The 22,288-nt window shown below is 31.7% G+C and overlaps 1 protein-coding gene across 2 annotated transcripts; it reads right to left on the bottom strand.

Annotated features, from left to right (window-relative positions):
• Positions 1–7,129: 7,129 nt before the first annotated feature.
• On the bottom strand, positions 7,130–20,343 carry LOC134697058 (carbonyl reductase [NADPH] 1-like). 2 transcript variants are annotated; one of them, XM_063559077.1, is made up of 8 exons: positions 20,188–20,343; positions 17,132–17,213; positions 15,910–16,088; positions 14,751–14,863; positions 13,532–13,660; positions 12,109–12,250; positions 9,994–10,057; positions 7,130–7,313 (listed from the first exon to the last, which is right to left on the bottom strand). In XM_063559077.1, the coding sequence occupies exons 1-8, from the start codon at positions 20,206–20,208 to the stop codon at positions 7,216–7,218; spliced, it is 828 nt and encodes a 275-aa protein (XP_063415147.1). In that variant the 5' UTR covers positions 20,209–20,343; the 3' UTR covers positions 7,130–7,215. The 2 variants fall into 2 exon arrangements, with proteins under 2 accessions (XP_063415147.1, XP_063415146.1); XM_063559076.1 differs by lacking the exon at positions 9,994–10,057 and adding an exon at positions 9,874–9,937.
• Between the last annotated feature and the right edge of the window lie 1,945 nt (positions 20,344–22,288).

Genomic DNA, 22,288 nt, shown 5'->3' with positions numbered 1-22,288 from the left:
TTGTTATCTCTTTATATTGGTATCAATTTAATGTATTTCTCGTCATATATTACGAACTAGAGATAAAGGATACAACTGATACAGTTAAGTCGGCCTCATATCTTGACTTACATTTAGAAATTGACAATGAGGGTCGGTTGAAAACAAATTTTTACGACAAAAGAGATGATTTTAGCTTTCCAATTGTGAACTTTCCATTTCTAAGTAGCAGTACTCCAGCAGCACCTGCATACGGGGTATATATATATCCCATTTGATACGATATTCCCGTGCTTGTATTTCCTTTCATGATTTTCTTGATAGAGTGTTACTGCTCACAAGGAAGCTATTAACCCAAGAGTTCTAAATGATGAAGTTGAAATCATCCCTTCGTAAATTTTACGGACGCCATTATTAGTTGTTTGACCGTTATGGAATAACCGTTTCACAGATGATATCAGATATGTCCCTTACGTCGTAACTACAATTCCTTTCCCTTTCGTGAATATAACCTACTGAATTAGACTATTTACTGGATTTGTTATAACATGAGCAACACGACGGGTGCCACATGTGGAGCAGGATCTGCTTACCCTTCCGGAGAACCTGATATAACCCCCAGTTTTTGGTGGGATTCGTGTTGCTTATTCTTTATTCTTCTATGTTGTGTCATGTGTACTGGTCTGTTTGTCTTCTTTCATTTTTAGCCATGGCTTTGTTAGTTTATGTTCGATTTATGAGTTTTACTGTCCCTCTGGTATCCTTAGTCCCTCTTTTATTTCTTAATAAAATCTTTTTAAGTTAATTTAAATTCACCGGTGATATCAATTATTCATATAGTACAAAAATTTAATCACCAGTTTTTTCAACCCAGTATAGAGATTTGTACAACACAATATAGAGATTTGTACAACACAATATAGAAATTTGTACAACACAATACAGAGATTTGTACAACACAATATAGAGATTTGTACAACACAATATAGAGATTTGTACAACACAATATAGAGATTTGTACAACACAATATAGAGAATTGTACAACACAATATAGAGATTTGTACAACACAATATAGAGATTTGTACAGATTTGTACAACACAATATAGAGATTTGTACAACACAATATAGAAATTTGCACAACACAATACAGAGATTTGTACAACACAATATAGAGATATGTACAACACAATATAGAGATTTATACAACACAATATAGAGATGTGTACAACACAATATAGAGATTTGTACAACACAATATAGAAAAAACTTAACAGTGGAAAATCAAGTGATATTATAATATTGTAAACTATACCCTCTCTAGGTTTGTCCCGTTTAAGTAATGACGCCATCAATTATTCATTTACAGAAAGACGTTCTGGTAAAAAGTAAAAAAAAAGTATAATAAAACTTCCACTCAATATAATCATTAGCAAATGATGAGAGTAGCAGACTATAGATGGTTGGAGTAAAAATTGTTTGAAATGTTGCTTTGCAAATGGTTTTCACGACAACCAACTTCAATTAATTATTTTACTGTCTGTATACCTCTCTGGAACATGCTAATTAGTTGTATATATATATATGTATATCTGGTCTAGCTGTATATATATAGCTAGACCAGAGAAATTCAGCGACAACATTTCGATTGATATGCAGTAAATGTGGCACTTTTGAAATTAAGTTACTAAACAAAATCAAACAGACCTTATTTCGATGTAAAAATTGAATATAAAAATGATCATGTAGACCGAAAAAACCTCAAGACGAACTATTCTTAAAATTGTATACAAAATCGTAGAAAGATACCTTCTTTATAAAGATAGTTATCATTAATTTTTTGACCTGCTCAAACAGACTTTTAAATTCTTATATTGACGAAAAGACAATAGTTCTCTATTGAATGTACATGTGACAAAAACAGACCTCGACAACTTGAGGCTGAAAAAATATACATACTTTGGGAAATTGTAATATGCTTAAAACTTTGAAGACATAGAAAAGTGGTGACCCGAGAGATCTTTCAATTTTGTATGTAAATATTTTTTTCCGATTTTTTAAATCAGGATTGGCAGTTTTTTAAATTTCAGTTCTTCAAAAGCCATTATTTCGATAAATATTGAACATAAACATAGTGTATTTGCATATATTTTTCTAATAACCCATGTACAGTTTAGCAAATAATTTCTGTATATGTACAGTTATTTTTTAGGAATAACATTTGATCAGTATCGCCCCCGGTATTGTATTCTCGACTCTATCATAAGAAGAGTGAATTTTCTTTTGTTTTCGATCACTGGATATCACACTGTTAAGACTGAGTAAAACAACCCGGAAATGGTCGCATATGGCACCAATTGAAAGGGTTAGCAGATGTTGTTACACAGGTGACACCAATCTCGTTACTACTTTACAAAAACGATGATAAATCATATAAAGTATATATTGCACCGTGCAATTAAATAGCAGATGTTCAATTGACGTTTTAAAAAGCAATTGTTGGTAATTGACTCTTATCTAACAATATGACTCCACCAAGCTCGTAAATCATTGCTCAGTTCATTTACTAACCCTTAAACATGACTGAATATTGAAATTAAAACATTTAGTCATGGCAAATGATAGATAAGACTTAGTATATTATATAGAAGTACATTATTGTGATAACGACATTTGGTACATTTCCTTTTGTGAAACAAATATAATACATTACGGGTAACTCTTGATGGTGAAGGTAACATTTTCAAATTGGAAATTCTAAATTAACACCTTGGAACTCTTGTTTTGATACTAAAAAATGTAGTAGCTTTCTTGTAAGCATCAACCTTTTATCATGGAAATAATGATAGGAACATAATCTATGAAATATTGTATCAATTTGGAAATATTTACTTCATTTGTATCCACTTTTTGAATGTTGAAAAATAAAAAAGGTTATTCCATATTGGTATTTTATTAGTAGGTTTCTCTATATGAATTGGATTTTGAATAAAAAAGCATATTCACCTGAGAAAGTGTTATTCGCCGCGCTAAACATCACGCGCTTTTACATGTAACATTATGGTTAAATGTTTCATGTCAAATTTGTTTTGGTATATGTTATTCATTAAATACATGTTCTTTTCTCGGAATATGGAATAAAACAGTTACTGTCTTTTGTTTCGGTAAATATGGGGTTTAATTGACTTTTGAACATGTTTATTCGGCCGTCGGCCTCAGTGAATATCAGTTTTTCAAAAGTCAATAAAACCGCAAATTTACCTCACCAAAAGACAGTAATTGTATACAATTTACAATTTGGAGGCGGAAGGGTTTGATCTCAATCGACGTTTATTGTGAATTTCTAAGCAGCAAATATGTTGTCAATGCGAAATCTAGCATTTTGATAATGTCATCTTCCGTAAATTTTGTTTGAATCAGAGCCGTTTTTTGTCATAGAACAAGAATATATAAATCTGTTTTGAGCGTTCATGTTTTATTGGTATGCATTAGACACATACACCTAGGGTCACTCACTTCATTTTTTTAAATTTATTTATCTGACGTTACGCTCATTTCGACGTATAGTGGTATTTTTTCACCAATTTGAATGATGTTTAGCATAAAAACAAAGTCAGTGACCATAATGTTATTTTACATTATTTAAACCAAAATGATATGACCATTTATTTATTATTAAGACAAATCTTTTGATTAAAAAAATAGTTGAATTTTAGACCAATTTAAGGATGAACTTAGGTGAGGTCAGGTAAAAATTAAGAAATTAAGAAATTAAAATTGACACTTTAAGCTGGTATAGCCTCAATTAAGGATAAAGATAAGCTAAAAATAGTGATATGTCATGGACCTCCTTTTCGAGAAATTTGAGATTTAAAATATGGCGGGAAAAGGCTGACTCGGGCTTTTAATTTATATTTGCATTGGTCTCAAAGCAAAAGAAAGAAAATCAAGAATCTTCTTAAATTTTGGTAAATGACCTTTCATGAACTATAAAGTCTTATATGAGAAAAAAAAAAGACATTTCTATTGTGAAAACTTTCAAACATTTTCTACGTATAAAGGAAATCCCTATTCCAAGTCGTAATAAAATAATCATAGATACCAGGACTAAATTTTATATATACACCAGACATGATAGTTTTTTGCATTCATTTGACAAGTTTGATTTGTTTTGGCTTTTGATTTTGCCATTTGATCAAAGACTTTTCCATTTATGATGGGGAGGACAGGGGTACCCTTCTCCCTTCTCCCATCCCTCTTCTCCTTTCTCCTACCCCTTTTCTCCGTATTTTTTTTTTTTTTTGATTTACCGGAAAAAAGAGATATTTCATTTTTCTCCTTTCTCCCAGCCTTCCTCTCCTTTCTCCTACCCCCTTTCTCCTTTCTCCCATCCCCTTTCTCCTTTCTCCCTGTCTCCCTTTCCCCTGTCCTCCCCCTCATTTATTATTTTTCTTCTAGTTTGGTATTTTTGTTATTTTACTTTTCATTATCTTAGACATTACAAATTAAATCAAGATATGGCACTGTTATAAAAACAAGGATTATTTCATTGTACATACTATCTCCAATATATTTTCCAAAATTCTTCGGTTTCAAAGGATCGAGGTGATTAAAACCATAAACCGAAAAAGGCAATCAAGCGAAATAATAATAAATTGACAAAAAATGCCTTGCAACAGGATACTGATGAACTATGAGGAGCGTTGTAATTAGGATTCCCTAATGCATAGAGAACACTGGACAACATTTGAGCCGCGGTGGATAGAAATAGACCTTATACAAATTTACACAATACATGCTTAAACTATTTGATTTTTAAAAGAAGTTCAACAGAAAGTCTAGGGCTTTGTGTTATAGTTGAATTACTTATCGAATGCTTAAAAACAGACCAAACTTCATTAATTTTTTTTAATGTATTTTGTATATAAATGTTCCAAAACCAACCAGTCTAATGCATTTACATATCTACGTACACTTGCATAAAGTCGATTTCTATCCGAGTTAAAGTTATCAAAGGTTCGTACCAGGCTTATTTGTTGACAGACCAGACGTGTGTATCTTCTACATTAGACTCATATCAAAATAGTAAGAAAGTTAAACAAGTATAATGTTGATGAGCATTGAAGACCCAAAATTCTACAAATTGACTAAGGTAATTTATGCCTGGGATAAGAGTCCTTCGTATTTTGAATAATTTACACTTTTGCAAACAGATGATTTCAAAATAACCATAAAATTGATATGCATGTCAACACCGAAGTGCTGACTACTGGGCTGTTGGTAAAACAAGACATTATCCTTTCTTCGTTTTTTTTCATAGTAGCATGATAGTTATCAAAGGTACCAGAATTATATTGGTATACACCAGACGCCCGTTTCGTCTACATATTAGTCTTCAAGGACAGGATGTAATAAACTTTGTTTTGGTTCTCGATTGCATTCATATCAGATTACTTTTAATATATCTCTGTTGTGTTATTGCACATGTGGGTATACGTTCCAGAAATTATTTCAACATTTTATAGATAAATGTCTTAAAACCATTTCAGCGCCTAATCCAGATGAAATATTATTTTTTTATGTAATTGGACATTCAATTCAAATGAAAGAAATAACCGATTATATTTTGATTAATTACCAAATGTTCCTAAACCACAAAAATGAGGTCATATACAAAGAATACATTACAGGAGTACACTGAAGAAGAGGTGAAATTATAAAACCTTTCGGAAAGATATGGCTTATATAAATATTCAATAATAACTTAAACGGTACCAATGTTCCTGCACCAGAAGCGCATTTCGACAAAACATGTTTCTTAAGGATGTACTTAGGTCATGTTTTGGAATTTGTGTCAAATGTTCGGCTCCTTGGTGTTTTTCCATACAATACAATGTAAAATATTTTGCCCCATAACACCCATTTATTTTTTCATATAAGATTAGATAGCTCATGAAAGGTTATTTACCAAAATTTTAGAAGATTTTTTATTTTCTTTCTTTTGTTTTGAAACCCAATAAAACCAATGCAAATATAAGGAAAAAATCCGAGTCATCTTTCTGCCGCCATATTTTAATTCTTAAATATCTCGAAAAGGAGGTCCATGACCTATCAATATTTTTAGCTTTTGTTTATCCTTAATTGATGCTCTACCAGCTTAAAGTATCAATTTAAACTTCTTAATTTATTAATTTTCACCTAACCTTACCTAAGTACATCCTTAAGTGATGCTCGTGGCCAAAATATTTGAAATACAACGCTTATACAAAAGGTGAAGAGCTATAAACCAAGGGGTCAAAAAAGAAGAGCCAAATCCGTGAAAGGAATCGGAGCTTTGCATGAGGGAGATACATTCCTTAGTTTATAATAATTTCTAACATTTTGTAACAGCAAATTTTAATAACACAAAAAGTCCGAATGTTCATGCCAGTACCGAAGTACTAGCTACTAGGCTTGGGATACCCTCGGGGACTGGCAGAGGCATCGACCTAGTGGTAGTAATATCATTAACGGTACCAATTGTCCTGCACCAGATGCGCATTTCGACAAAAAATGTCTCTTCAGTGATGCTCATGGCCAAAATATTTGAAATCTAAGGCTTATATAAAAGGTGATGAGCTATAATCCAAAAACTGTTGGCGCCGCCAGAAAAGCATTTCCATGTCCCTCTGTCTGTAACTTTTGTCAAATGCTAGTTTAACCCAAAACATTGTGTACCTGGTCAATTGCAAGTCAGGTTATCTTGACCAAGTGATGTTACTTGTTGCTTGTCTTTGTTAATAAATTCATTTTAAAGGATTTGATGTTAAAAGTAAAATAACAAAATACCGAACTCCAAAGGAAAATTCAAAAAAGTCAATTATCAAATCGCAAAGTCAAAAGCTCAAACGAATTCCAACAGGGATTTCCATTTGAAGAAAACAGTAGATTAACCTGGATTTATAGCTCAAACTCTTACATGTATGAAAGTTGCATAGATTAATTTGTTGTTTTGGTCTGTTGTACTGTTCAATAATTTCAATATTCCTTTTATTATTATTCATGTATATTTTTTCATTGTCATATATTTCCAATGACTCCTTTATCAAAATCTCTTTAAAAATCATTATTGAGAAATGAAATTTCAGAGATTAAAAAAAAGACTTAGACATAGAGGTATGATGTATAATGTTTCTAAATAATAAATTTATATCAAGAAAGGCTAATTAAACTAGCCCATCAAAGTTTATTAGATAGTCATCCCCAGTTTTGAATTTTTCTGTCAGATACAAATTTTCCTTTTGGGCTAGTTGTTCCAGATGGAAGCATTGCTAAATACACTGGTGTATCTGCTCCTGAAAAAAAAAAAGTAGAAACATATAAATACAATAAGGTTAAATTAAATCAAGGTTAATATAGCAGTATTTGGCAAAACTTTTAGGAATTTAGGTCCTTAATGCTTTTCAAAGTCGTACTTTATATATGACTTTTAACTTTTTTGGACTGGCACATCAATGAGGAGTCTTTTGTAGATCAAACGTGCATCTGGCATAAATACAAAATTTAATCCTGGTATCTTTGATGAGTTCAGTTTTAAATTAGCATTTTAATTGTGACTATTTCTATCTGCTTTCCATTCTCTTGTCCTAGGGTCACAAATTTTCGTTAATATATTTTATTTTAGGTAATGTGTGGTTTGTTCGAAGAAAAAAGTATCCTCAGCACGACCAATCTGGCAATCAAATTTTCATTTCTTTTAAAAACGAAACATTCAAATGCCAAATATAATATCTTTAAATTTTGAACATGAAAACCTAAACAAAATCCTGTTTTAATTTAAAAATCATACCAAACTTAAATATATAAATACATCCATGATGTGTTCGAAAATCTTTTAAATTTTGGATATTTCTAGTAAGTTTTTAGTTAATTGTTTATAAACAAGAGGCTGTCACAACGACAGCAAACCGGATTTATTAAAATTTATTTGTATCCTGCCAATATCGCAAGAACCATAACCATGAACGGTGAAAGTGAAAATCATCAATATCAAATTTGACCTCCATTTTGTCATCAGTATCAACATATTAAAATTTGAAAAGCTTAGGTTGAATGGTTCATGAGTAAATGCACAGACACGAATGGAAATGCCATTTTTCAATCTTTCAAGAACCATAACTCCTGATCGGTAAAAGTCAAAATCGTCATTATTGAACTAGACCTCTGTTTTGTCATCAGTAAAAACATATTAAAATTTGAAAAGCTTTGCTTGAACAGTTCATGAGTAAATGCACGGACACGACTGGAAAAGCCATTTTTCAATCTTTCAAGAACCATAACTCCTGAATGTTAAAAGTCAAAATCGTCATTATTGGGCTTGACCTCCATTTTGTCATCAGTAACAACATATTAAAATTTGTCACAAAAATCCAGTTAAAAATAGGTATTACAAATTGCAAGACACTTTTTATAGCTCATGTAGCTGTAATTGTGCAGCAGAAAACTATATGCGTGTGTGCTTGTTTTATTTAAAAGATATAAGCATATATAGGAATTGAACAAGAAACAGGATCAAATCTAGTTTTTTTTTCTTGTATTCTGTAGGGATATTTTCTATAAATTTCCTTAAAGAGACATGGATATAGGAAAGAGATTAATAGAGTACTTAAGAAATTATGTAAAAAACAGGTCACATTACGCAATCAAAACTTAATGTCAGTGAGCTTATTAATGTGATTTAATCATTTAAAACGTTTTTAGAAATAATTGGTGATCTTTCTGTTTTACAATTCAAACTTTTGAATTCTTTTTAAAGAAATACGAAGGATTTAATCATAAATAGTGGTAATATATTAAACAAGTTAAAAATAATATATAAAGAGAAAAAGAAAGGGAACTCTTCAAATTTGGTTGCCAATAAAACGTTTAAAGTTGTTAATTCGAGAATTTCTATTTGGTTTAAATTTAGTATGTAACATGTACATCCATGTACATCCATTATTTTAGACACACTTCTTGTGTTTCTTGAGTTTTGAGTTCAGAAAATGAAATCGAAAAGAAACTGATTTATAAACAAATGTAAAATAAATGTGATATTTTGAAACTATTAAGTTTTGAAATGTTTTGCACTGCTTTGTCATAGTAATTGTTGATGATGTGGATTTTGATGATTATGTATAACGTCCAGTGGGGAGTATTCCATTTCAGGAAGAGAACATGCTAATTTAAACTGAGTATAAAATCTGCTTTGTCCTAGTCCGTCAGTCGGAGAAGGCTTTTTTTCAAGGTTACAATCTCAGTGAAGCTATGTCAACATACTTGTAACTTGGACTATTTTCCTGTCAGTTGAGCAGTCTGTGTTCTTACTGGCGAAAGCTGCCTGCATTAGTCAAGAATGAGCATTCCTTAACTAAGACTGAATTAAGACTTATCACTAGGTTTGAACCTATACATGTATAAGCAACACCATGACAGTCACATGTGATCTGCTTACCCTTCTGGGAGTATCTGAGATCTGGTTTTCATGGAGTTCATACTATATTACCATTGATCTTGCCGACTTATTACGTTCTCAGCGGAGTTTAGTGATATGAAAAATTATTGCCAGAAACTAAGGGAACATGTGACGTTGTCCATGATATTGACAACTTCTCAAAAGGTTAAAATAGCGAAAAACAGTTATCATTATCAATCTCGTTGAGATAACTACTGATAATCTATATTTCTTATTGTGTTTTGTGATCTGTTGTTTGTCCTTTTCTTTAATCGCCATGTTGCTGTCAGTTTATTTTCGACTTAAGAGTGTGAATGGCCCTTTGATTTCTATCGCCTCTCTTTCTTTGATAAGCAAAACCTAAAGTGAGTATTCCTCGCCTAATTGTTAAGCTAAATATTAAACAAATAAAAATAAATTACCTTGTTCTATTGTTTTAGTTCCTTTATGAGAACTCATATCAGTATCAACGTATCCTGGGCAACACTGAAATATGAAAAATAAATTGTATATCTTAAGTTAGAAATGAATGATTTCATTACCTTGCTCTACTGTTTTATGTCCTTTATGTGATGTCATATCAGTATCTACATATCCAGGGCAACACTGAAAACATGAAAAATATAAATTTCATATTTTTTGGTTAGTATCAAAAATACTATTCATTAAGGTTCCATAAAGTCATACCAGTCAACTGACCCGTTTTCTGCGGGTGTGACCCGAGATTTTCACAATTCTGAGGGATCACCCGAGACACCCGCCGGGTCATTGAAATCACCCGGGAATTCCGAAAATGACCCGATTTCACCCGTATTTCTTAGCCTTGCGATTGATTTCATAAGTAATATTCTTTTGAAATACCGGCAAATTCGTAATTCTTCCATGAACAGGAAGTTCATCTAGCTATGTAAACTGTCAATTTAAGTGACCCATTAAGTGCATGGCTTTACTTGACAGCTTTGGTGTCAAACACACTGTTAATTAACACCAATTACCTTAGCTTTAGGTCGTAAATAAACTGCTCTACATTTGTATACAAATAGAGTTAGAGTTACTTCCCCTTATTTGTCACCATTCAAAATTATTCCTTATTTTTATGTTTTATGGGTGAAAAAGATAAAATGATAAAAAATTTAGAATTCAAATACATTTTGAAAAATAACTTTTCATTATTTTAATACTTTTATACAATTTAAAAAAAAAAGTTGAAAATTATTTTTTACATTTATACTGCCTTTAACTGTATTACTATATTTTATCTTAGTCTAATTTCCTAATTTGCTGTGTGAGCCAATGGTCTCAAACATTTTAAATTACAATTGAAAAAAAATTCTAGTATCTGATAATTACAAAAAGTAAAGAACATAAAACTGTATTACACAAATTTATTAAAATCTTTAAAAGTGCAATGAAATAATAATTAATTAGGATAAAATGACTCAACCAAGTGAACATGCATTGATGTTTTGGTATTTTCCATATACATAATAAGAAAATGTACCATTAATACTGAAATTCAGCTCGAAAAAGTTTGTACGCGTTATGACCTGAGATTTGATTCTTCAATGCAGGTCATGACCTGCATTTTCATCGTCACAGGTTGACAGGTATGTAAAGTTTATTACATAACAGCACTACAAATAGGAATAATGTATTTACACATCTGACATGTCTGAGAATTATTAGATTTATTTGAAGCTGTGGACTAAAAAAATTAAGTAGGTATAGATCTATATTATTGGCTCTTATATTGAAATGTTTCACCACTATCCCCAGTTAGGATAACCATTACCATGTTGAGCCCAATATTTTGCATAAATTTCATAACTTTTGGTTGTTATGAAAATTAAATTATTCATTAAGGTTTTATAAAGATTATCACATAAAAGCACCATATAGGTGTTATGATATATGAAGCTGTGGTCCCAACAAGTTAAGGTTTTTTTATTTCCTTCTTATGTTGTAATGTTACTCCAACATTTTTTAACCCACATTTAGTATGTATGTTACTATCCAGCATTAAGAGCCTGTAATTCAGTGAGGCCTTTTATAGCTTATTTTGCAGTAAGGACTGGTTGTTAATCAAATCATAGAATCATATTCAAAACAGTGTGGTCCTGGCCATTGATTGACGTTCTAAATTATCCCATTGTCTGTGACAGATTAGGTGAACGTTTGTCTGTAACGACCATTGCTCACTTCTTACTTATTATAGAATTTAGACTGTGGGGTCATCAAAGGTTCTTAACGCCTTTAATAATAAAATAATTCGAAAAATTATTCAGGAATAACCTTTATGTTTTGATTTATATTATTGATATAAATCAACAACTCGTATTATTCCGGATTCGTTTTTTGAATTGCTTTATTTAGGTGTTGAGAACCTTTGGTGACCCCATATATTCAGCGTCTTTAAAAAGTACATAGTGAGCAGTGATTGTTACCGACAAGCGTTCACCTACTCTGTCCCAGTCAATGGGATAATTTAGGTCATCAATCAATGGCCAGGACCACACTGGTTTGAATATGATTCTCTAGAGGAGAGCCAGAGGAGAATTGTCTTTAACAATACTAAAAATTGATGACCTAGAAAGTGAAGAAAATAACTCCAACTGACATAGGCTTTGGGACCAGGTGAGCTAAAATTATTTACTTACTGCATTCACAACAATATCCTCTCTAGGGTCAGAGTTCAATTCTCTCTGCTGTATGAAGCTCATCACAGTTACACCAACCTTTGACATTCCATAGGCTGAGGAAGAAAAACCTTGTTTTTGGTGGCTGTCAGTCTGTGCAGCACTGAAATAGTGTTTAACAAATAAATAACAAAATACAATATTATTTTTAATTTGGTTTGCACAAAAGAATTTTACCTATCAAAAATAAAAAATTACCATAGACTTCACAGTGAATAAATTCTACATTGAATTTGGCAAAAAGACTTTTTATATAACATTGAATTCTAAATAAATTCGACATTTCAGAATCTAATGCATTCTGGGTAATATTTTCAAAAGCATACACCAAAATTTTGTGTTTGTTTTAAATCCTACTACACAATGGAAATCTATCCCATGACAGGAAGTTGTATTCTTTTGGTGTACAAACAATGAAATTACCTACAGTCCAGGGTTTATGCTGGCGGTCGCCATTTTCGCAATTTGCGAAATAATAATAATTGTGGCGATTAAAATTCGTCATTGGCGAAAGAATTTGGCGAAAGAAATATATATATATAACGATTTATTTTCAGCCATCTTGTTTATTTACTTTTTTCGGGTTCTCTGACTTTACCTCTCAGACAATACTCGGAATTCACCTTGAACTCGTTAAGATTTTGACAGAAAATCAATAATCAGCTGATTGCATTCATAGCTATCGACATCAAAGGACTAATTAATAAAGGTGTTGATTATATGATATGACAAAATGATATGGTTAAATGGCTTCTGCACATGTCACAAATGAATTTATTTACCGCTTTGCGACCCACGTGTTTGAGGCAAAATTTACGCTTTATCTCCTTCTTATGAAAAGAAAATTGTTGTTATAAAAATGTTCAAAAGCTAGAAAGGTCTCTGATTTAAAACTTTATCATTTAACTTTCATAAAGATCATTGATTTGAGTGGGTACTTCAAAGTCGTTTCTGTAACACACGTGTTTCAAGCATATAGTTTTACTTATTTACGATGGTCTAGACAAGAAAATTGTCGTTATGAAGAAATCTATTCAAAAGGTTGGCATGAGAGTAACCTTCAATGTAATATGACTACACCTTACACGAGGGATCAATTCCAAGTGATAAGATTCTTCGTTTTGTTGTAAAAAACACTTCTTATTTAAAGGAAGGGGGAGGGCTGGAAAAAAAAGAAATTTTAAAAGAAAAATTTATTTGGCGAAAAAATAATAAAGTGGCGAAAAATTTATTGTTTTGGCGAAAGAGGTGGCGAAAAAAATAATTGACCCAGGGGAAACCCTGCTACAGTCCTTTAGATTCTGAAAATGTCAATTAATATCATTTCTAAACTATATGCAGGCTGACTCCCAAATGTACATACCTAACTTCTTCATGTACTTACTCAATGAACTGCTGAATAAGAACTTTTAGCTGGTCCATTGTTATTTTAGGGTCTTTAAACTTTGCTTTAATTTCATCACTACACTTTGCTATAGACATCTGTGATGCCATACTAGATACATTGGATACTCTGTAAATAAATTGAAGCATATTTTTTTTTTTTTTTCATGCTTCCTTTGAAATATGAACTAACCTGATGTTCAGTAATTGTCATTTGTTGACATGGTTCGTAAGTGTTTCTTGTTTATCATTTTTTACATAGATAAGGGTGTTGGTCTCCCTGCTTGAATGGTTTTACACTAGTATTTTTGGGGGCCTTTTATAGCTTGCTGTTAGGTGTGACCCAAGACTCCTTGTTGAAGGGCATACTTTGACTTATAATGGTTTACTTTTACAAATACTTAATAGTGACTTATATGTAACGTTGTCTCAATGGCACTCATATCACATCTTTTTATATCTAAGACAGGATATGTCTTTCTGTGAAATTCAAATACTGTAACCAAACATATTATCATGTGCGATTTATTTTCACAACTTTTCAGAGTATTATAATAATGCAAATATAGATCATCACTATTATGGAAAGCATTATTCTTTCCTAATTTACATTCATCAAGCAAATTTAAAAGTTCAAAAATCAAATTGCCTCTAAATGGTCTAGAAAGGGATAAGCGCCAAATAAAGTATTCGCAAATATAAGTTGGTTTAAATTATAGTATGCAAAAAATATTAAAAAGAAACCATTAACTAACATTCTATTAATGACAGATAACATTATTTGAAAAAAAGAGAACAGATAGAAATTAAACAATTATCTTTATATGAATATAACTACTAAACCTTTGCAATGTTAAGATATGTCTGGACAATTTGAATCCTCCTATGAAAAAACTGTATTCATAAAAAGTAGGTCATCCAAAAAAAAATTATATTATTTCAATCATTATATACATTTTGTCGTATACATATTCAAAACCAGTTCCATCAATAAAAAGGCAGGACAGAGATTATAATATTTAAAAAAGGACAAAATTACATCCTACCTACCCCTCCCCCTTCCATAAAACTCAAATGCTAGCTCCCTATCACTTATTTAGGGTACCGTAGAAGTTGACACTGAATAACTTACCTAGCATGAGGCCTCAGTAGGGGGAAAGTGTGTTACACACATTCAGGGTACCATAGAAGTTTGTAGCACATGACACTGAATGACTTACCTAGCATGAGGCCTCAGTAGAGGGAAAAGTGTGTTACACACATTCAGGGTACCAGTAAAGTTTGTAGCACATGACACTGTTGCTTGTTCACTGAATGGGGCTGTTGATGCTGCCTGTAAGATAAAAAGATAACATTGGGGCTACAGGAGGGGTATTGATTTCATGATATATATTTTAAGAGTTTTGCATATGATGGCTTATATTGAGTTTGTGTGCAAGTGCTGATGCACATTTTACTTTTGAAAGTGGATACAGATTTGCAAATTAGAGTGTAAAGAGATTTTGCACATCATTGAAAGCTGATACAAAATTTGCATGTGGGCCTTATACAGAATTTGCACATGAAGGCTTATACAGTTTTCCACATTAAGGCATGTACAGATTTTGGGTGTAAGAGCTGATGCAGATATTGATTTTGAGGGCTGATATGGATTTGCATGCGAGGGTTGATGCAAATTTTGTATATGATGACATAAATAGATTTTGCATGTGAGGACGTTTACAGGTTTAGCATTTAAGGGTTTATACAGATTTTGTATGTGAGGACGTTTACAGATTTAGCATTTAAGGGTTTATACAGATTTTGCATGTGAGGACGTTTACAGATTTAGCTTTTAAGGGTTTATACAGATTTTGCATGTGAGGACGTTTACATATTTAGCATTTAAGGGTTTATATAGATTTTGCATGTGAGGACGTTTACAGATTAAGCATTTAAGGGTTTATACAGGTTTTGCATGTGAGGACGTTTACAGATTTAGCATTTAAGGGTTTATACAGATTTGCATGTAAGGACGTTTACAGATTTAGCATTTAAGGGTTTATACAGATTTTGCAAGTGAGGACGTTTACAGATTTAGCATTTAAGGGTTTATACAGATTTTGCATGTGAGGACGTTTACAGATTTAGCATTTAAGGGTTTATACAGATTTTGCATGTAGACTGACTCAGATGTTACACGTGAAGGCTAATGTAGGCACTCAAATTTGCAAAAGAAACCGAATCAGCATTCCAATATCAGTCTACTTGTCTGTGATTTGCTCTATCATTTGTGTCATATCAACAAGGCAAAATAAAAACCAAATAAAAATGGGATAAAAATTTAGATCTCATTTATCTACTAGTACAATGAAGTTATATTTTTTATCATAGTATTACCTTGAATGCAATACCAGCATTGTTTACAAGAACATCAATTCCACCATATTGTTCCTTGACAAAGTCCCTCAGCTTGTTAATGGAAGTTTGATCATCAAGGTCCATTTGATGATATTTAGGTGACATCCCTTGCTTCTTCAGCTCTGCAACAGCAGCCTTACATCTCTCCTCACTTCGTCCTATAATTATTTGTTTAAAATACAATGAATAATGAACAAAGGCACAGAGTTCCAATGTCATTGCACATTTTATATATATTCAAGGCACAAAAGGCAATAAATTATAAAAAAAAATACATTTTTTTAGGTTCTTCAAAACTTTTTATTAATATTTTAGACAAGAACACGCTGAAATACCTTGTCTATTTTACTCATCATTGATATTATGTTGATAGTTCTGAATATAAAGTTTTACTCCAACTATCACATAAACTTTACACAATCAAAGAAAATGAGGTCAAAGGTCAGAACAAGAAAACTGGAAAAACATACTTAAAAGAACCTTAAAATTGATCAATGAACCATAAATATGAGGTCCAGGTCAGATAAATCCTGCCAAACAGACACCTTACAATCATTCCACACACCAAATGTAGGTGACCTTTTGCTTAAAATATTAGAAAAATAGACAAAACAAGAATGTGTCCCTAGTACACGGATGCCCCATCTGCAATATCATTTTTTTGTGCACTAAGTTTCAAGTGGATTGAACTTCAACTTCATCAAAGACTACCTCGACCAAAAACTTTAACCTGAAGTGGGACAGACCAACAGACAAATGAACGGACAGACGAACAGAGGGAGGGATGGAGGAACACACCCACAGACCAGAAAACATAAAGCCCATAAATGGTCAAGGTCATATCAAACATGCCTGACAGACATGTACATCATAAAATATATTCATACAATAAACATAGATGATCTATTTCATGCTGTATAGGCTTAATTGATAAGAAAAACAAATTAAAAACAAAAACTTTAACCACAGTACCATAAACATGATGAAAATGAGGTCAAAGTCAGATGACACCTGCCAGTTGGACATGTACAACTTTCAATCATTCCATACACCAATTATAGTAGACCTTTTGCATACAGTATTTTCAGGAGTTGAACAACTTTGTGTAAATCATTTATTCATTACTCATAATTTATTCATTATTTATAATTTATTCATTATTTATTATTTATTCAAATTTATTCATGCTCAGCTTTCTTACCTGTTAGGAGAACATCACCATCAAACTGTTTACATAACGCCTGAACTACAGCGTAACCTATCCCTTTGTTAGCTCCAGTCACCTGTTTAAATGATATAAATATTGTTTTTAACTAATTTACCATTTAGTTGTCAGTTCATCTAGATTGTAGTTGTATTGACATTTGTAGCTTAACTATTAATTAAAATTGCACAAACTATATAGGTCAAAGCAGCCAATGAAAAACTACTCAATCTGAAAGATTATATATAGCGTTGGTTTATCAACATTTATTTGTTCTGACAGAAGTTCATAGGCAGATTTAGAGAGGGTGCCAAGGTAATCACTATAAAAGAATGACCTTAGCATTGCCCCTTTTAGACAGTTAGTTGGCCCCCACTTGTGAAAATTTCTGAATCAGCCACTGAAGTTCACCTGGAAACTTTAAACAATGTTCAAATATTCTACACCCTTTATTCTCTAAGAAACATATACTGTCATATTTGTTCTAATGGAAATAAGATAACAGAATATTTCTTCAGTTGGAACTCTATTTTGTTACAGGTTATTTAATTATGTCCCCTACCATATATTTATACAAAAAAGGAAGTGAACTAATCAATGAAAGAACAGGTAGGTAATTGAAATCCCAGGGATAAGACATTTTTGTAGTAAATCCTAGAGATTGAATATTGAGTTGCTTAGAGTTACCTCCCTTTCCATACATTTCGGATGGAAATAAAATGTGTAAATATTTGTTTACAGAATCAATGCCAATTATTCATGTCAATCATTTGTAACTGTATGTCGTATTTACACCTAATTTATTGTTATTCATCATGATCAATTCTGTCCTATAATGAAATTTTGAATTAGAAAAATGCTGATAATTTATCAACATTAACAAGGGTCAGTATACATGTACATGGTACAAAATGTATATATATTTCTTTTTCAGGTCATTTTTCTCTTCTTTTTTTATAATTCATGCCCATCACTCTTTATTCTTTTAATCATTTTGCCAATTATTCTCTTTATATTTTAGTACCTCATTAGTTTCTATTCTTTTTATTTACGTCCATTTTGTCTTTATACTATAAATCCCAATCAATGCCCTCATTACCACAGACACTTCATGTCTCATAATTTGATTTTATGTACCTTTATATAACAACTTATATATGATACATATAAAAAAAAATCTGAGACAAGTGCCTGTGCTCATTACCTTTAAGGTCAAATCAAATATCTTTATTCCTGATAAAAGGCAGACAAATATAGGCATAAAGAGCATATAAATCAACACAAATCACAAAGATCATACAATATTCACACAAACAACACATGCAATCTAACATACATACTGATTGTTACTTACTTAATATGATTTAGAACAAATATTGAAACATGATTACAATTTATAATAAAAATATGTACATATGTACATGATAGGAGAGAGCCAGTACAAAGAGGAATAACTCTATTAATTTATTTTAACTTTTGTCTTTTTTTCCCTGTCTTTTGGATCATGAAAATGTTTGAAGGCTGTGAAACTCTTTAGGCAGGAAATGTTGATAAGATTGGTAAAAGTCCGTTAAGAAATGAGAAAGTTAAAAGAGATATATAGATTGCCTGATTGTTTGTTCCTTAAAGTCAAGTGGCAAATATTTCATGATTCAATTTGGTCAGGACTCCTGAGGAGTAAAATAGAGAAAGCATGAAAAACTGGCCTCATAGATTGGTTTTATCAAAATGTGTAGCACTGAATGTACAATGTACAGCATCTTTGTCAGTTTGTAAATAAGACTTATATAATTGACAACAGGTAAAATTGCTTCAAATGATGGTATATCATGCATTGTCACAGTCGCTTGAATTTTAGTGATGTATAGAAAAAAAAAACATACTGTTATATGTAAATTCAAGCGACTGTGGCATGGTTTAGAGGGATAATGAACCAAGCAGACTGATTTTTCTATTGTAATTTGAGGAACAACATTCTTTTTGAGTATCAATTATTATATACATCTTTATTTTTCCAGTAAAATTTGAATATTTAAATTTAGCATTATGATTTAATAATCCTTATTATTTCAATTCAGCCTTAAGTTAAATACACTAGTATCGGAAAAATGCAGATTTTAACAGTAAGAATAATGTATATAATTTACAAAACGGTCTTCAAACTTAATAATGAAAAAGATGACAAAACAATTCCTTTATTCAAATGACGCCAAAGGCTTTATCATTCTGTTATTAGAGGTTACCTAATTTAAAATATATCAGAAGAAGAAGAGGTGATTCTGTTCATGGGAATTCCGTAAAATCACGTCACAGTACCCAAATTGCACCAAGTACACAATTTGCATCTATTTACATGTAGCAAAAATAGAAGCGGAAACCTTACAAAATTTCCTAGAGACTAAATTTGTACTTTTATGATTTGATACTATGCACGTCTTTCAACATAGGTAAAAATATTTAGATATTCACAAACATTCACAGTATTTATCAACAGATGAAGTGTTTCCTGAAAAAGCAAAATGTACGGAAATGTCGCCATGCGAGTCATCTTTTTAAAATTAGCAAATACAATATGTTACAAGTATCCATTTCTTAAAAAATAAGGAGTAAGCATGGACTAATATCCAATTGTTCAAAATATTTCAAGAAATTAAACAAAATCTCTGTTATTTCACTTTTGACGATGCAAATTTAAGCATGGATGCAATTTGGGTACTCCTCATTACAGAATCATAGATGGTTTGGAGGTCACCATTTTTTCTATGATTCCACATGGATTCAAAACTTAATTGGTGAAACCATATATACTATATAGTAAATAATGATACATCTACAAAATAAACACATAATGAAAACTTTTGTCTAAAGCATAAATAAATGTAGGTTAAAAAAACTGTCAAAATAGGTGCAATTTGGGCACCCTCACGTTATATAATTTCAAAGAAGGCGAAGTATCAAATAAGACTAAGTACTATCTGCTACAGCAGAGAAATATAATACGTGTGTACTATATGTCTCTGGCTATAGCAGTCTCAGTTATCATAAAGACTTACAATTGCAACTCTTTTTGCCATTTTGAACGAGCTTTGAATTATGATTCTGATTGTCAAGGCGTCAGGAACCGGTTCGTGTTCTAGAATTTAAACTCAAAAGATAAATTACGAAACAAATCGGATTGTGAAAGACAACATTACGGTAAAGTTCACAAAATGGCGGTAAATGTTGTTTAGGGGGAGTATCTCAAGGAGTACAACAATCACATGTAATAACGAGAATTTTGTAGTTTTAAAAGCAGAATAAAAAAAAAAGGATCCAGTTCACACCTTCGCATGTCCAGTCTATATGCATTACAGTAGTAACGATTTAACATTTGTAAGTAAATGTTTGTTTATTATAGTGACATGTGTATTAAATCACATTTCAGTATAAAAGTACAAATATATTACAGATTTTACAATGGGGTCCGCAGGGAAAAAAAATGTTGATTATATCTATAGGGAATCACTGAAGCATGACCGCTGGTGGCCCCCTCCTATAAGGCAGTCAATGGACCCCCTCTGTATACATGTTATATACTAGGCAGTCAGCCGTGGGTCCCCCCAAAAAATCTGGTTCTGCCACTGCAATCCACCATTTTTTACATTTCAAAATGCCTCGGTGTACCAAGTTAGGAATATGACAGTTGTTAATTAATTGTTCATTCGTTTGATGTGTTTTTAATATCATTTGATTTTGCCATTTAGTTAGGCGGATTTTCCGTTTTGAATTTTCCTCGGAGTTCAGTATACTTGTAATTTTACTTCTTATAAGAAATCCGTATACTGAAATATTTAAATTTTCTAGTTTCAGCGATTTTTGTGCAAAAACCCATATTTTGACACCGTAAGGTTATATATGATTTGGAACATTGAAAACAAAATGGAAATTACGGTAAATTTCTATTTTATATTCGCAGTAATATCTTTATATTATACGTGGCAGAAAGTAAAATGCAAACCCGTGATTAGGGGACGACCATAGTGATAATCACGGAGAGGGGGACCAGGAGGATTTTGAAAATAAATAACTCAGCCTTGATAAACAAAAAAATAAATGGTTTGTTCTGATGTAGTTTGAAAATAAATTACCTGACTTGCAATGTATTGAAAATAAAAACTCAGCAGGTCTAATCGAAAGGATGAGATGACACCAGATTCTTCATAAGTTCATCTTTTTTTTTCTTCAAAAAACCGGGAAACACTTCCCAAATCTTTTATAATAAAGGTATAAACTTATTATTTAAATAAACTTAAAATGTCTGAAAATTGGTTTCTTTTAACTTGAGGTTTATTTTCTCAGGAACATTACCTCACTTTTATTACAGGGCCGTAACTACATTGAGAGAAATGCCTCATGTAGGAAATTTCAAAACCCAACGCTTGTCTACATATCAAATTGTGTTTACCGTGAATGCCTTACTAGAAGCAAGTTCTGTTCTCTCGCTCTGACGTCGACGTAGCCCTTGATTTTTCAGGATCAATGTTTCTTATTTATTTGTCTTTTGTTCATTGATTGTCCTTCTTTTTTCTGTTAGTGTTGCATATTCATTTCGTAATTTAGTAATTTTGTTATTAACTTGACCATGAGTTTAAAAAAACAGCCACAGACTAATTAAATATGTGAATAACATTTTTGCTTTATCATGCATATTGGTTTTTTGATGTTGTCCCTAGAAACTAAAAGTCTTACACTTAAACTATACATTTTGCTTTGAGTCCAAAATATTGTCAAATAATTATTAAAACAGAACTTGCATTTTCAGATTAAGAAAGGATCTGGGGAACACCCAGAAAGCATGACTTTGCATCATTTGTTCTACAGCTTTTTTGGCCCGAGTAAGTTCAGCGGTTCCAAAACCCTTCAAAAATACGTTTGTCAATACTTTGTATGTATGCAATACATGTATATATGCAGTTGAGAATATAGAAGATTCAATTCTGCAGAGGATGATGATTAATTCTGATCGAATGGTATATATTGACTTGACTATACATGTATTATTTATGATAAACAAATATTTAAAAATTGTATGTTTTCGAATATTATACATGTTCTAGTTATAGTTGCCCCGGCCCCCCAAACCCGAAAATCAAATGGTCGTCCCCTTACGTGTAC

Source organism: Mytilus trossulus, chromosome 14, assembly GCF_036588685.1.
Source record: "Mytilus trossulus isolate FHL-02 chromosome 14, PNRI_Mtr1.1.1.hap1, whole genome shotgun sequence".
NCBI classification, from domain to species: domain Eukaryota; kingdom Metazoa; phylum Mollusca; class Bivalvia; order Mytilida; family Mytilidae; genus Mytilus; species Mytilus trossulus.
The sequence above is the reverse complement of the archived record's forward strand: the minus strand, read 5'-3'. Positions and strand labels throughout refer to the sequence as shown.

What these genes read in the sequence shown, in the direction of transcription:
- LOC134697058 (XM_063559077.1), bottom strand. Translation starts at nt 20,208, where the DNA reads ATGGCAAAAAGAGTTGCAATT. An exon ending in ATGCTGGTATTGCATTCAAG is followed by an intron (nt 14,864 to 15,909) that starts GTAATACTATGA and finishes TTTATCTTACAG; the next exon opens with GCAGCATCAACAGCCCCATT. An exon ending in AGGATATTGTTGTGAATGCA is followed by an intron (nt 10,058 to 12,108) that starts GTAAGTAAATAA and finishes TCATGTTTTCAG; the next exon opens with TGTTGCCCTGGATATGTAGA.